At 40.4% G+C, this 14,206-nt stretch overlaps 2 protein-coding genes across 3 annotated transcripts; both read left to right on the forward strand.

Moving 5' to 3' along the window:
- The first annotated feature begins 2,430 nt into the window (after positions 1–2,430).
- On the forward strand, positions 2,431–4,598 carry Mtcp1 (mature T cell proliferation 1). 2 transcript variants are annotated; one of them, XM_048336303.1, is made up of 4 exons: positions 2,431–2,573; positions 2,679–2,849; positions 2,932–2,983; positions 4,531–4,598. In XM_048336303.1, exons 1-3 carry the CDS (start codon positions 2,469–2,471, stop codon positions 2,977–2,979), a joined length of 324 nt encoding a protein of 107 aa, XP_048192260.1. In that variant the 5' UTR covers positions 2,431–2,468; the 3' UTR covers positions 2,980–2,983; positions 4,531–4,598. The 2 variants fall into 2 exon arrangements, with proteins under 2 accessions (XP_048192260.1, XP_048192259.1); XM_048336302.1 differs by lacking the exon at positions 4,531–4,598 and adding an exon at positions 3,067–3,207.
- Positions 4,537–5,672, forward strand: Cmc4 (C-X9-C motif containing 4). The gene is made up of 2 exons (XM_048336304.1): positions 4,537–4,598; positions 5,306–5,672. Exons 1-2 carry the CDS (start codon positions 4,541–4,543, stop codon positions 5,449–5,451), a joined length of 204 nt encoding a protein of 67 aa, XP_048192261.1. The 5' UTR covers positions 4,537–4,540; the 3' UTR covers positions 5,452–5,672.
- Positions 5,673–14,206: the final 8,534 nt, after the last annotated feature.

The raw sequence follows: 14,206 nt of genomic DNA on the forward strand, positions 1-14,206 counted from the left end.
TCTGGATTATAGAGCATGTTAACCTTTTAGGGTCACAGAGGCACATTATGCTGCCTTTCTTCTAAGGATATTTTCTACTAAGTCATAGACTCGCTTTGTCGTGACTCAGTGGTTCAGAACATCACCTGCAATCTCTTTACCCTGTGTTCCGTTGGACTTTTTTCCTTTCAATGTTGGCATAATAAATAAGGTTTTCCTTTCATTCAAAAGAAATTTAAATGTGAACATATTGGTTGTTACAAAGACATATTGATGAAGTTGATATGGTTCTGAAATCTTTAACATTGGTTTCTACTTTTAAAAAATTGGCCACAACTATGTCTTTTATGCTAAAAAAAAATCCAAGGCTTTATTATATTTTATTTTGATTTTTAAATTTTTTTTTGCCAGTCCTGGGGACTTAACTCCAGGCCTGAGCACTGTCCCTGGCTTCTTTTTGCTCAAGGCTAGCACTCTACTGCTTGAGCCACAGCACCACTTCCGGCTTTTTCTATATATATTGTGCTGAGGAATTGAACCCAGGGCTTCATGTATATGAGGCAAGCACTCTACCACTAGGCCATATTCCCAGCCCTATATCTTATTTTAATATTACCATTTGCTGGGGTTTTGTTTGTCTCTTCTTTCCAAAGCTCTGGAGGGAAAAGACAGAAGTTATCTGCTAATGAGAAAGTGCTTGGAAAAATACAGCTAAAGAGTTATGAATTTTAGACAAGTAGAAAGGAAAAGATATGGAGCTTGAAATAAACCTGGTATCTAGAAGAAAGTTTGGTTTGGATGCAATGGTAGTGGTGGTACTTGCTACAATTGGTGATATAAAATGTAGGTAGCAACTAAAGAAGAAATCCAACAAAACTCATAACTTTTTGTTGTGCACAATAAGTGGTGTTATCATTGAGAGAAACTGAAATTTGGTTAAGGAGAAAAGATTTTATTTTAGATGAATTTGAAATAATAGAGATATCCATGTGAAAGTAGAAATGTATGCAGGCTCAGAGGCAGATCCACTCAGTTTATAATGGGTAAAGCAACTATGATGTTCTAAAAATTATTTACAACGACAAAACCATTTGATAAGTCCATAAAAGTGCTTTTGTACTTTCCTTTTAGGGAAATCAAACTTTTTAAAAAGCCAGATTCAGAATGTTATACTTGAAAAAGAATGATTACTGTACATTGATACATTATTTATATTTTTCATCTAATGTATTATATGTTGTAGCATCTGGTTTGTTTTGGACACTTTCACTTTGAATGTGCTAACCACCTCCCAAGCTGTGCTGCATTTTATTTCCCACATAATGGCCACTTAATGGGAATAGGAGGCCTTTGTGTCATGGGACAGATGCCTTAATGTCCTATCTCTGCTATGTGAGAGGTAAATGTACAAACTGCACTATGACACTGTGAAATTGAGTCATTAAAAAAAAGCACATGAAAGGGGAGACATAGCTCAAGTGGTAGAGCAACAGCCTTGAGCAAAAATGGGCAAGGCCCTGAATTAAATTCCCAGTACTGATACACCCAAAATAATGCACGTAAAATCCTTACCAGGTCCTCACATGAGATCTAGGGCTAGAGTTGGCCTTACGGTCCACTCCTGGAAGTGTGCTTCGTTTATACTTTTCAAAGTACAAAAGAGTTTCTGTGGACTTCTAGCATGGGGGATAAAACCTTAAACTTATGCCTCTGGAAAAAATAAGCTCCTGTAGCATGTTGAGATGAAAGAAGCATCATACACATCATTGAGAATCTTACCATTTTGGTTTTGTTTTGTTTTGCCAGTCCTGGGGCTGGGACTCAGGGCTTGAGCACTGTACCTAGCTTCTTTTAAGGCTAGCAATGTACCTCCTGAGCCACAGGGCCACTTCCCACCTCTTCTCTTTATGTGGTGCTGAGGAATTGAACCCAGGGCTTTGTGCATGCTAGGCAAGCACTAAGCCACATTCCCAGCCCTCTTACCAGTTTTTTAAATGGAAGCTGCTTAAAAGTGGTTTTACCTAGAGAGTATGGTATGCAGGTTCTTATTTTATTGCCTTTCTGCCAAAACCACATTTGTCCTTAGGCACCCTAGTGCGCATTTTACCTGTTACTAAGCACATTTTGCCAGGCACTACTTTGTGAATGCAGAGAATGAGATCAGGGCCCAGCCTCCTGTTGTGCTTTTCCTACATTAACATAGAACCCACAGAGAAGGTGGGTCAGACGTTTACAGTACCTAAGGCTTTGCCCAAGTGTCACTTCAGTGTCACTTTCAGTCTTTCAGAAAGCTTCAGAAGGTACTAGTTCTATTTAAGCTGTACAAACAGACATATGAGGTTTGGTTCTGATTGGTGGTTGCTAATCACTGGTCACCTTGTTCATTGGTAAGTTTATTCCAACCCAAAAGTCACACCTGTGTCCTGTGCACGGGTGCTGCAGGCTTAGGTGGAGAAAAGCAGGGATAGAATTGGAACCCAAAGCCCAGAATGGCAAGAGAGGATGTGGGGGCTCCACCCGATCACCTCTGGGTTCACCAAGAGGGTATCTACCGAGACGAATACCAGCGCACATGGGTGGCTGTCGTGGAAGAGGTAACTTTTCATTTTGCTTATTTGATTTTGCTTTCAAATAACTTGATTTCTATCTAGTCTCAATATCTTGAAGTCTATGGCTTTGTTTCTGATCATTCCCATTAGGAGACGAGTTTCCTAAGGGCGCGAGTCCAGCAAGTTCAGGTTCCTTTAGGTGACCCAGCTAGGCCAAGTCATCTTCTTACTTCCCAACTACCTCTCATGTGGCAACTCTACCCAGAGGAACGCTACATGGATAACAACTCTCGCTTGTGGCAAATACAGCATCATTTAATGGTACACATGCTAATTAATCATTTTCCATTGTATTGGGACTCTTATAACAGATTACTCTATAAAATTTTTCTTTTTCTGACAGGTCAGGGGAGTACAGGAACTGTTGCTTAAGCTTTTGCCTGATGATTAACCTGGTGAGTATTTCTATTTCTCCTCCTTCTCCTTCTTCATTTTCACTCTATTCAGTTATGGTGATTTTAATGATTTTTTTTTCCAGGTGCTGGGATTCTAGGAAGATATGCTCCTCTGTTCAGTTCATTATATGGCAATCACTTCATCCACCACTGCAGTGCACCCACCCTTGGGCCTGGGGGAGGGAGTGGGTTGAAAAACTGCTCAAGGACACAGAAGTTTAGGAAGGGTCATGAAGAACACTGCAAATGACACTGCAGAGAGAGGGTAACTCAGGCAGAAAGTGAATCAAAGTGCGTAGTGATTATACGTAACTTGAAATTGACTTCTTTGGAAATTGCCATAGAACCTTTAATGGACATCTTCGGCTGGAACTAGGATCTCATGAATCCCACAAAATCAGCTTGTGCTACTGAACAGATGCCCTGATCACCAAGGACTTGGTACTGATTTAGAGGGAAAAGAGCAGCTCCTAGCAGCATCAACATCCACTTGTCACTTTTATGCTCTTCAACAAATTCACCTGACTTTCCTTCTCCTATCCTGTAAATATCCTAAGTTTTGTTCTAGTATTTCCCACCCTAGTACTACCTAATTTAGATTTTGGAAGGGGGAGGTAATTTGCATTGATTAGCTACAAAGGCTTCTAGGCTTTTCTTCTTTCTGAAATTGTGTTTTCAAATTGTGAAAAAAAAGGTACTGATCAGGACTAGGAGCTTTTCAGTTCTTTTGTTACAGAGATTTAAAATAAGATAGTTTTCTTAAGGGCTCTCAAAGAAATCATGTTAGTTACTTAATGGAAACTCAGGAATTTGCTCAGGAATTGATAGCACCAAACATTGCTGATTTTTAGGGAAGCATGTACTGCCTGTAAGGAATTTCCTGAGTTAAAGTAGTCAAATATTTTATATACACTGAGTTTTTACTTTTTAAAACGAGTCTTGGGCCAGAAGAAGTAGTAACATCTATAATCACTTCTACTAGGGAGGCAGAGATAGGAAGATCACTTCATCCCAGGAATTCAAGGACAGCCTGGACAGCATAGCAGCATCATTCTTAACAAAAAATGAGAAAGAAAAAAGTGATACTCGGGAATAATAGGCTACATATGTTCCAGGCACTATCCTGTCTGTTTTATGTACTTTGTCACATTTAGTCCTTCCATAATTGCTTTGAGGTAGGTATGATTTCCATCCACAAAAGAAATGAAAAAAAAAAACCGAGTCAAGAATATCTTCTGTGAATCACAGAGCTGAGCAGTGGGCCAGGACTGCCAAACTCCAGTGTCAATGGAACATTGATATATGATATTCAAAATGAGCTTGGATTTTTTATGTAAAGCCATTTACATTTTCCAAAATCAATAAATATTATAAAAATAGAGTTAACACATCCTATGAATGAGAAGAGTACTTTTAGTGTAAATACTTTCTAGCAATTATAAGGGCATACTACTTGTCCCAGAAGAAAATTACATGTACAGAAGTTTTAAAGTATTTATGGCTAAGGAAAAAGAGAAGCAAAATTAAAATTATTTTTCTTCTTTTAGTTTTCTGAATATGCTGCCAAAGGATCCATGCCAGAAACAAGCCTGTGAAATACAGAAATGTTTACAAGGTAGTATGTAAAATGTTTTAAAATATTTCTTGACTGTGTGAACTATAAGAGACCACTTACTCTTTTACCAGCCATATATTGCTGACTGGGGTAAAATGGAATTGCAGTGTTTTCTAATGTTTCTAATGTTGTTTGTGCTTGTACTCAGGGTCTCTCACTCTTGCTTGGCTTTTTCACTCAAGGCTCTGAGATGTACCAGTTGAGCCTCTATTTCCTGCTTTTTGCTGGTTAATTAGTGATAAAAGTCTCAGGTTTCTTCCCGTGTGTGTTTATAACCCCTTCCAAACCTAAAAGCCATTTTGACATCCCCCTGTAGAAAAAAAGGCTAAATTTTACCCTCAAGTGCAGCTTTCCATATCCTGATGGAAAGACTTGACAGGAAAGGTTCAGCAACCAGCTTAAACTGTACATGAATAATGGAGCTCTGTGTCTTTTTTTTCATCCTTCAAATCACCAAGCCCTAGAAAAGGACACGCTACCTTAAAGGAAAAGGAACATACATTTTAACATAGCTTCCAACATACTTTTCTTCTTAACTGGCTTCTTGATAGGGCTCTAAATGAGAAAGAGTTCAGTAGACTTGAGTATATCTCTTCTCTTCCAGTTACATAGCTACTGGAGGTGAAAAGGTGAGAAATGCTGATCTATACCTCCTTGAGTCTTCTTACTTCTGTGAGGTCATGACTAGAATGTCCCTATTTTTCCAGCCAACAACTATAATGAATTGAAGTGTCAGGCTGTCATCCAAGAACTACGTAAGTGTTGTGCTCGATACCCAAAGGGAAGATCTCTCGTCTGTTCGGGATTTGAGAAAGAAGAAAACAACTTGATACTGAAGTCTGAATCAAAGTAAAGTTCTGCTGGAAAAGAAATGCTGCTCCATGTTTCCACCAAGCACATTTTATTTAAACTTCTGACTTTCTTCAGGCCAAGTAGCAGCAAATATCAAATAAAAAGGCCATCTATAAGAGTAAATACATATGCCATCTATGGTGGGACAGAAATATAAATATGTTAAAAGACATGTAGAATGTAATAAAACTGAGCTACTAAAATAAAACTGTTTTAAGTGAATTTTTTGCCAGGCCTGGGCACTGTCTCTGAGCCTGTGCTCAAGGATAACATTCTACTTCTTGAGCCACAGCACTACTATCAATTGAATCAACCCCCGGGCTTCATGCATACAAGGCAAGCACTCTGCCACTAAGCCACATTCCCAATCCCAAGTGAAATTTTATATGACAATATATTTTAACTCAGGCATGGGTATTAATAAACTGTCTTTGATACCTGAGTTCAGTCCGTGGTGCCATTCACAAAACTGAAGTCACATGAGGCATGGTAGATGAAAGGACTCCTGCATCTTCCAGCACCATAATCATGTCCCACAGATTACATGCTAAATAAACTCAAAGCTTCCTTTAACCTAACTATAACACTAATGTGAAATATCATTACAGATGCCAGAGGGAGCATTTCTTTCTGCTTTTTCATCCTAACAGTGCCTAGCCAGAATATGCTTATTTGTTCAGTCAATGGTAGAAAAGGCATATTATATGACTCTTAGTGTTCAGTGATCCCTAACTTATATTTTCCCAGTTAGAGGCTTGAACACAGGGCCTAGGAGGTGTCCCTGAAGACTAGTGCCCTACCACTCAATCCATAGGTCTACTTGTGACTTTTTTTTTTGCCAGTCCTGGGGCTTGGACTCGGGGCCTGAGCACTGTCCCTGGCTTCTTTTTGTTCAAGGCTAGCACTCTGCCACTTGAGCCACAGCGGCACTTGCAACTTTTTCTGTTTATGTGGTGCTGAGGAGTCTAACCCAGGACTTCGTGAATGCTAGGCAAGCACTCTACCACTAAGCCACATGCCCAGCCCGTAAAGCACTTTTTTTTTTTTTTTTTTTTTGCCAGTCCTGGGGCTTGGACTCAGGGTCTGAGCACTGTCCCTGGCTTCTTTTTGCTCAAGGCTAGCACTCTGCCACCTGAACCACAGCACCCCTGCTGGCCGTTTTCCGTATATATGGTGCTGGGGAATTGAACCAAGAGCTTCATGTGTAGGAGGCAAGCACTCTTGTCACTAGGCCATGTTCCCAGCCCTACTTGTGACTTTTGTGGTTAATTGGAGATGAGTCTCATAGACCTTACTGCCTGAGCTGGCTTTGAACCCTGATCATCTGATCTCCTTCCTGAGTAGCTAGGATTATAGGCATGAGCCACTGGCACCCAGTTCCCTTATTTTGAGGAACTGAGGAAAAAATATAACTGAAAGTCAGACAAGTAGCAACCGAATTAACATATTATGTGGTTTATCTTTTGTTATTTCTATCAAGGCAAAATTCTGTGCAGAAGGGTGAGCCATTATTCTTGATATCTTTATAATCAAAACTAGTTAAAGTAGACCACAATGATATTAATACAAATCTGCTGAAGGAAATCTGTTGGCAGTTGGCAGCTACTTTGTGATTAGCTTTTTTACAAACAAGTGCTGGAACTGCCATTGTCTTAACTCCTAAAAAAGAAAAAGATGTGCTGGGCATTGGTGGCTCACACCCACAATCCTTGCTACTCAAGAGGCTGAGATTTCTAAGAATCATGATTTGAGGCCATCCCAGGCAGGATAGTCTGTGAGACTCGTTTCCAATAATCTAACAAAGCCAAAAGTGGAACTGTGGCCCAAGTGATAGAATGCTTGCCTTAAGCCAAAGAAGCTCAGGGACAGTGCCCAGAACCTGAGTTCAAGCCCCAGGACTGGCACAAAAAATAAAAAGGAGGAGAAGAAAAGAAGAGGAGGAGGAGGAAGGAGGAGGGGGAGAAAAATAATAAAGATGGCTGAGTAAGAGCAGAAGATTATATGTCCTTCATGTTCAAACACCACAATTGTTTGAGGCCAACTGTTTTCCTTAAAGCAGTATTCCCTCAAAATTTTTCTAGGAATTGTAACAAGGAAATAAAAGGGTTCTTTGATTGGATATTTTGAGGTATACTGGGTAAGACACAAGTAAATAGGTTTCTTTCCTATCGGACTTTAGAGTCATATACTAATTAAGGCATGCTTCTGTAGAAAGGCTTTCCTTTGGGTCACTGTCCTCCAGAAAGACTTGGGAAAATTGTTGCCTTAGAGACATTTGATTCACAAGCTAAGGAAACAGTGCTAAATTCACAGGAAATAACTTCAATGACCTATCATTAACAGTAAAACAATTTAATAATGCATTTTACAACTGTAAACTTTGCATCATCTCTAAATCTGAATTACATTTAAAAATCAAGAGATATGACTCACATTAAGGTTGTTCAAAATCAGATCGCTTTTTTGTTACAAAATTATTGAATTATTCAAGTTTCAAATCATTTAAGTGCTTGTATCTAAATATAAAGTACTTCATGTAGAGTGTCAAAAACTTCAAAGTGGTTCCTTCTGTTCCTTCTTTTAAACCATCCTGGCTGAGTTTATCAACAGCTCTATTAGATGACATCAGTTTAGACCTCCCTCTCTTTAGCTTCTATGACATACAGAGAAATAAAATAGCAGCGAAGGCTCAACATCTACAAAGTTCTTTTTGTGATAAAAACCAATGTTAGCACAAACTCTGTTTTTGATCTCTCTCCCATTTTAGAGATACGGAGGCCTCGAAGCTGTTAGTGATGCTGCTTAATCACAGTGATTAACAAACCTCTAGCTGGAAAGGCGTTTTTCCCTTTTTAGTGGGTAAATCAATTGTGGGGGGCTTTGTCAATATATGAATATCTCATCACCCTACAACCTTTCACTGGGTAATTTTGGCAGCCACTAATGACAAAAAGCCCCTGTTCTTCCATTTTGTCACAGTACAATTCCCTCCCTTGAACTGTAATTTAGTAAACTAGTATCACACTTCTGTTTAGAATCCAGAAGGCATCTCCAGTTGTATAATTAATTTAAATAAAGTCCTGTTAAGTACTGAGTTATTGGCACCAACTTCCTGTTCTCTTTGCTTTTCATTAGAAACATTTCAGACATTTTCAAACCTCAGGCTGTTCTGGACAACACTATTTAAAATACCATGTGATTCTCATGTGCAAGCTAGAACAAGAACCACTTCTTCCAGTAATTGTGTCATTTCTTAACACTTTAATGTTGGAAAAGGCAGACAGCTTTCATAAGTCAGAAGTGTAAAAAAATGCAACACTTTCTGTAGAAAAATACGTTTTGGGGCAGAGGGGGTGATGGTACAAGTACAAGTTTGTAGCCCGTAATCACAGTACTAGAGGATGAGGCAGGAGTGACTCAAGCTAAATTAGATACATTGAGTACATAAATTACAGACATTGAAAAAAAAAAGCAAGTTAAAATCCAGGTCATGGAAAAATTCCATGGCTAAGGGCCAGATCCAAGAATAAACATTGTTTTACTTGGTAACTTGAAGTCTCTCAACTCTCCTGCCCCCATACCACCACCACCACCACTTAGGCTATAGCAACGAAGCATGCTTTAACTTTACACTAATAATTTTCCTAGAGCACATTCTGGGTAAATAATAAGAAAAACATCTGGTAAAGCTCATCCTTGAACAAATTATTCTCTTACTAAGAGAATATCCACTAATAACAGCCTTTTCTGCTCTAACCATCATCTTTTATTTTTTCAAAAGACCAACAGGTTTTATTTGGGAGCCTGGGAAGGGTGACCTCCTTACAACTAATGTCTCTTTAAATATTAGGCAGAAAGAGTGAAGTCAGGGGAAATTGGATGGGAGGGCAGATGAAAGCAGTGTGAGATGGAGGTGGGGTGGGTGAACAATGTTACTTTGATGGAGTTTCAAGGTCTTAACAGAATCTGTTCATCAGGGACGTCAGCATCAGATGTGGCCTTGTTCTCAGACTGCCAGTCCATTTGTTCGACGGGGAGGGGAGGAGAGATGATTCAGAGGGGTTTGCTGTCCAGGGAACAAGCATCTTCTAACTGGGCAGGTTCACATATACTCCCTATGTAAACTTATCAACTGAGGAGACTTGGTGTATGGAAATCCCGTTTTTTTTCCCTCTAAAACATAGCTACAATTAGAGGAGAGTTGTTAAGACTGCAAAATTAACCAATGTAGAAAGCACAATTTCTTTTTCCAAATTAAGTAGAATATATGATAGTTTTTCTAGCCTTGGTCTAGGAGAATTATGTACCTAAAACTTAGTGCTTGACATTTAAAAAGAGTAGCAATAAAAGTCATAAGTAACAAACACTCACATGTCATAGAAACCATTTAATTATACTAAGTTCACATCAAATTCACTATCTTCTTGATTATGTGATAGAATCCAAATTTTACAACAGAAAGATGATTTAGGTAGTACTAGGTGCTGACCATGTGCTTATTTGGAAGAAAGTGAGCCTCATGAATATGCCTCATATTTGGTATCCATTTTTCATGTGTCCACACCTACAGTGTATTAGAGATGTGCATTGTTTTCCTTCCTTGCTAAATAAAATTCAAATAAAATTCTCACCTAACCAGTCTCATCCGTGTTTTCTGTGATGATGTCATGGAGTTGTCACTTGAGACTGCAGACATAGAACTCCATGTCACAAGCTTGTGAGGTGGAGTCCATCCTAAGCTACAAAGGGAAACACTATCTAAAGTGAGAGAAAGGGAGACAGAGACAGAAAAACAACAACAAAAAAACAAAGAAGGAATAAGCAAAGGAAAGAAAGGGGAGGACAGGGAAAAAGGAATGACTGAGTTTGAGTCCATGCTACCAGGGAAACCCTACCTCAGAAACAAACAAAAGAAAAGAGAATAGAAAAAAAAAAAGAAGGAAAGAAAGCGAAAGGAAAGGAAGGGAGGGGAAGGCAAATGGGAATGAAAGGGAAGCAAGCAAAGCAAAAATAGAAACAATTTTAATGAAATTCATGATCCTTTAAAAAAAACAAATGCATATAAGCCACACTATGTGATTTGCCAAAATCAGGTCTAGGCCTAATAGGTTTTCTATCCTGTTCTCCAAGGGTTAATACTAACATTGTGTAAGTGACTGAGCATAGAACCATTTTAAATGACCCCAATTTCCCAGAAATCTTGCTGCATGTCATGAGAAGAAATGAAACATTATTTGATGGAAGGAGTGGAGAAGACAGCACTTTCCTATGGGGTGAGGGGCTGGAAGCAAGTTTCCCTCAGATGAAACAGTTCACCCCAGCTGAGGACACTTAAAGACTTGCTTGTGTGTGTGTTGCCAAGGCTAGCACTCTGCCACTTGAGCCACAGCACCACTTCTGGCCGTTTTCTGTATATGTGGTACTGAGGAATGGAACCCAGGGCTTCATGTATAATAAGGCAAGCACTCTACCGCTAAGCCACATTCCCAGCCCTATACCATATTTTTTTCCAAGCAGAGATTATGGTGTTTTCAACAACTGTGCAGATAGAGGTACCCAATAAGAGATCAACTACTAGTTGTGCCCATCCTTCTGAAAAACATTAAACAAAAAGAGGGTGAAGGCATTTTTTTTTGTGGGGCGGGGGGGGGGGGGGGGAATTCAGGGCCTGGGCTCTGTCCCTGAGCCTCTCTGTGCTCAAGGCTAGGATTCTACTCTTTGAGCCACAGTGCCACTTCCGGCTTTGAGTAGTTATTGGAGATGAAAGTCTTACAGTTTCCTGCCTGGGCTGGCTTCAAACCACAATCCTCAAATCTCAGCCCCCTGAGTAGCTAGGATTATAGGAGTGAGCCACAGGCACCCAGCTTAAAGGCATTTTTTTTTTGCCAGTCCTGGGCCTTGAATGTTTTCTATATATATGTGGTGCTGAGGAATCAAACCCAGGGCTTCATGTATACAAGGCAAGCACTCTACCACTAGGCCATATTCCCAGCCCAAGGCATTCTTTTAATAGTTAAACACACAGGAGCTCTGTCTTAAGAAACCACAAGTACCCACATTAATAGCATGAGTTCATCCCTATAGTCTAACAGAACCCAGGACATAGCAACTACCAGATCTAGCAGCACGGACTCTCATCCAAGTGGTGGACTGGTCAACCAGTTAAGAGGTGGGGCAACAAGGAGCCACTTGGGTTAAATCTTGTTAGCACGTTATGAGAATGTCAGTGATACTTGTGCACTGGGATTGCTCTAGCAAGGGGTTCCCTGATCTTCAAGTTAGCAAAGAGGTCACAGAGCCTTGAGACTGGAAACTTGGAATCTACCTGTTGAGCTTCAGCAGGCAGTTATAGTAAAGTCACTTTTGACCCTTTCCTCTGGCTCTCTAGCCTGAGGGGGAAGAACTTCTGGGCCTCAAGTCCCTGCTTATTTTGCCCCTTTTGGTAAAGATCAAAGGGTTGCCTGGGGTAGTGAGGATGCAGGGCTGAGCTGTAGTGGCTTAGGAGCCTGCTGGAGGGGGAGGAGACAGCAACAAGGGGTGGGGGGAGGGTGAGGAATGGCAGTGGCTATAGCTACCTAGGTCCACAATTTGTGGTTTCTGAGTGCTGTGATACCACATCATTTCAAGCAGAGCGCCAAAACCCAACCAAACACATTGAAAGCCAAGTTTCTCTGGGCCATACATTCTGATATGACTCAATCTGTGAAAAAATTAGTTTTGCAGCTTTACAGCTACTAGCAATAAGCCAAAAGTTATTGGGCTCTTGGTACTGGAGGACACGTTTGCCCCACTCAATAGGCCTAAATCAAATGAAAGTAAGTGCACTCAGTGCAGCTACCTGCCCTTGCATCATCATCTCAGTTTCGTATGGAGTAGCAATTGCTTTTGGTGGATCCATTCCCACTTCAGCTGGAATAAAGCTGCAGACACAATGATGCTTCCAATCAGGTTTTCTAAATGCCTAAGCCTACTTCAATGGCAGTTCAGCTAAATGGGAAAATGAGGAGTGTATTAGTGATGGAGCAACCTCTACACCACCTGTACACAATCACAAGTTACTGTGAGGACCTTTCTCTGAGCAGAACTCAAGGCCATTCTTCTTGCTCTCACAGTAGCCAGATGAAGCAGACATTCACCATTGTCTTCAACTATGCCACTCAAGGTCTCTGAAGCAGCCACCAAGAAATAGATACACCAAGACAGACCTATACATCTTATTTCACACAACCAGGAGTTTTGAGGTTTGACTATTCCAAACTTCTCAGGGATTCTCAACCTCATCTTTACTGTCCTCACCAATAATCACAGGGAAAAGAGATGGCCCAATAGCAACACCCACCCCACTGGTGAGGCCTTGGTGGCCACTCCCCCTACATGCATCTCAAAGGGGTACTCCGATTATCTTTCACAGTCACCATTCCACTGGTATTAGTTTCAGGCGAAGTTACATGACTGCAGGGAAACACACTGCCTTCGTGTCATTCGTAAAGATACTGCACGTAAAACAAAAACAAACAAAAAGGAACTGTAAAATTTACTAACATCATGCAAATGCAATACAGACCTTGTTTGGATTTTAATTCAAACTAAACGTGAAACACTTAAGAAATGTCGAGTCAGGCACTGGAGGCTCACTCCTCAAGGAAGCTGAGCCCTGGAGGATCATAGTTTGATGACATCCTGGACAGAGAAGTCCATAAGGCTCTACTTTCAAAATAAGAAGTAAAAAGCTTTGCTGGAGATGTTCCTCAAGTGGAGCAAGAAAGCTGAGGAACTGCAAAGCTACAGTTCAAACCCCAGAGCTAGCAAATCAAACAAACCTCCCAACACTGATGGACCAGATGGTTTTCTGTCTAATAAATTATAGTATTAATTACTTTTAAGAGTATTGCTGAGCTTTGCACAGTGTTTCATGCCTGTAATCCTAGCTACTCAGAAGGCTGATATCTGAGGAGCTCAGTTCAAAGCCAGCCCGGACAGAAAAGCCTGTGAGACTCTTACCTCCAATTGACCACCAAAAGGCTGAAAGTTGAACTGTTCAAGTGGTAGAACACTAGCTTTGAGCACAAAAGCTCAAGTATAGCACCTAGGTCCGGAGTTCAAGCCTCAGAACCAGCACACACAAAAATAAGACAAAAAGAGTAATACTTACCTTTCAGCAATATGTATTAAAATACAAGAAAATCATTATCACTTCTTTCACAATAATTTGTAAGTATGCTGTAAACTATGGATACTTGAGTGACTATGCTGTCCCTGACCCTCTGTGCCCAAGGCTACTGCTCTACCACTCTGAGCCACAGCATTACTTCAGTTTTTGAGTGGTTAATTGGAGATAAGAGTCTCCTGGGGATTTTTCTGTCTGGGCTGCCTTTGAACCAGATCTCAGTCACAGGTGCGAGCCACCAGTGCCCAGCCATATTCTTTTATATTTAAAATTTCCATAAAATGTGAACAAAGCTGGATGCCTGGTGGCTTATACCTGTAATCCTACCCAGATGGGAGGCTGAATACAGGATGATTGATCTTCCAGACCAACCCAGGCAGAAGAATTCACTAGACCCCTTTCTCAACTAATAGCTAGGTATGGAAGCACATGACTGGCATTGTAAACTACATAGGAGACTAACATTGGGAGGATCACATTTCCAGGCCAGTTTGGTCAGAAAAAGCCATGAGACTCCATCCCAACAGAATGATGCTGGCATGGTTTGACACATCTCTTATCCCAGCTACAACAGGAAGCTTAAAATAGG

This window comes from Perognathus longimembris, chromosome 28 (genome assembly GCF_023159225.1).
Source record: "Perognathus longimembris pacificus isolate PPM17 chromosome 28, ASM2315922v1, whole genome shotgun sequence".
Classification (NCBI taxonomy): Eukaryota; Metazoa; Chordata; class Mammalia; order Rodentia; family Heteromyidae; genus Perognathus; species Perognathus longimembris.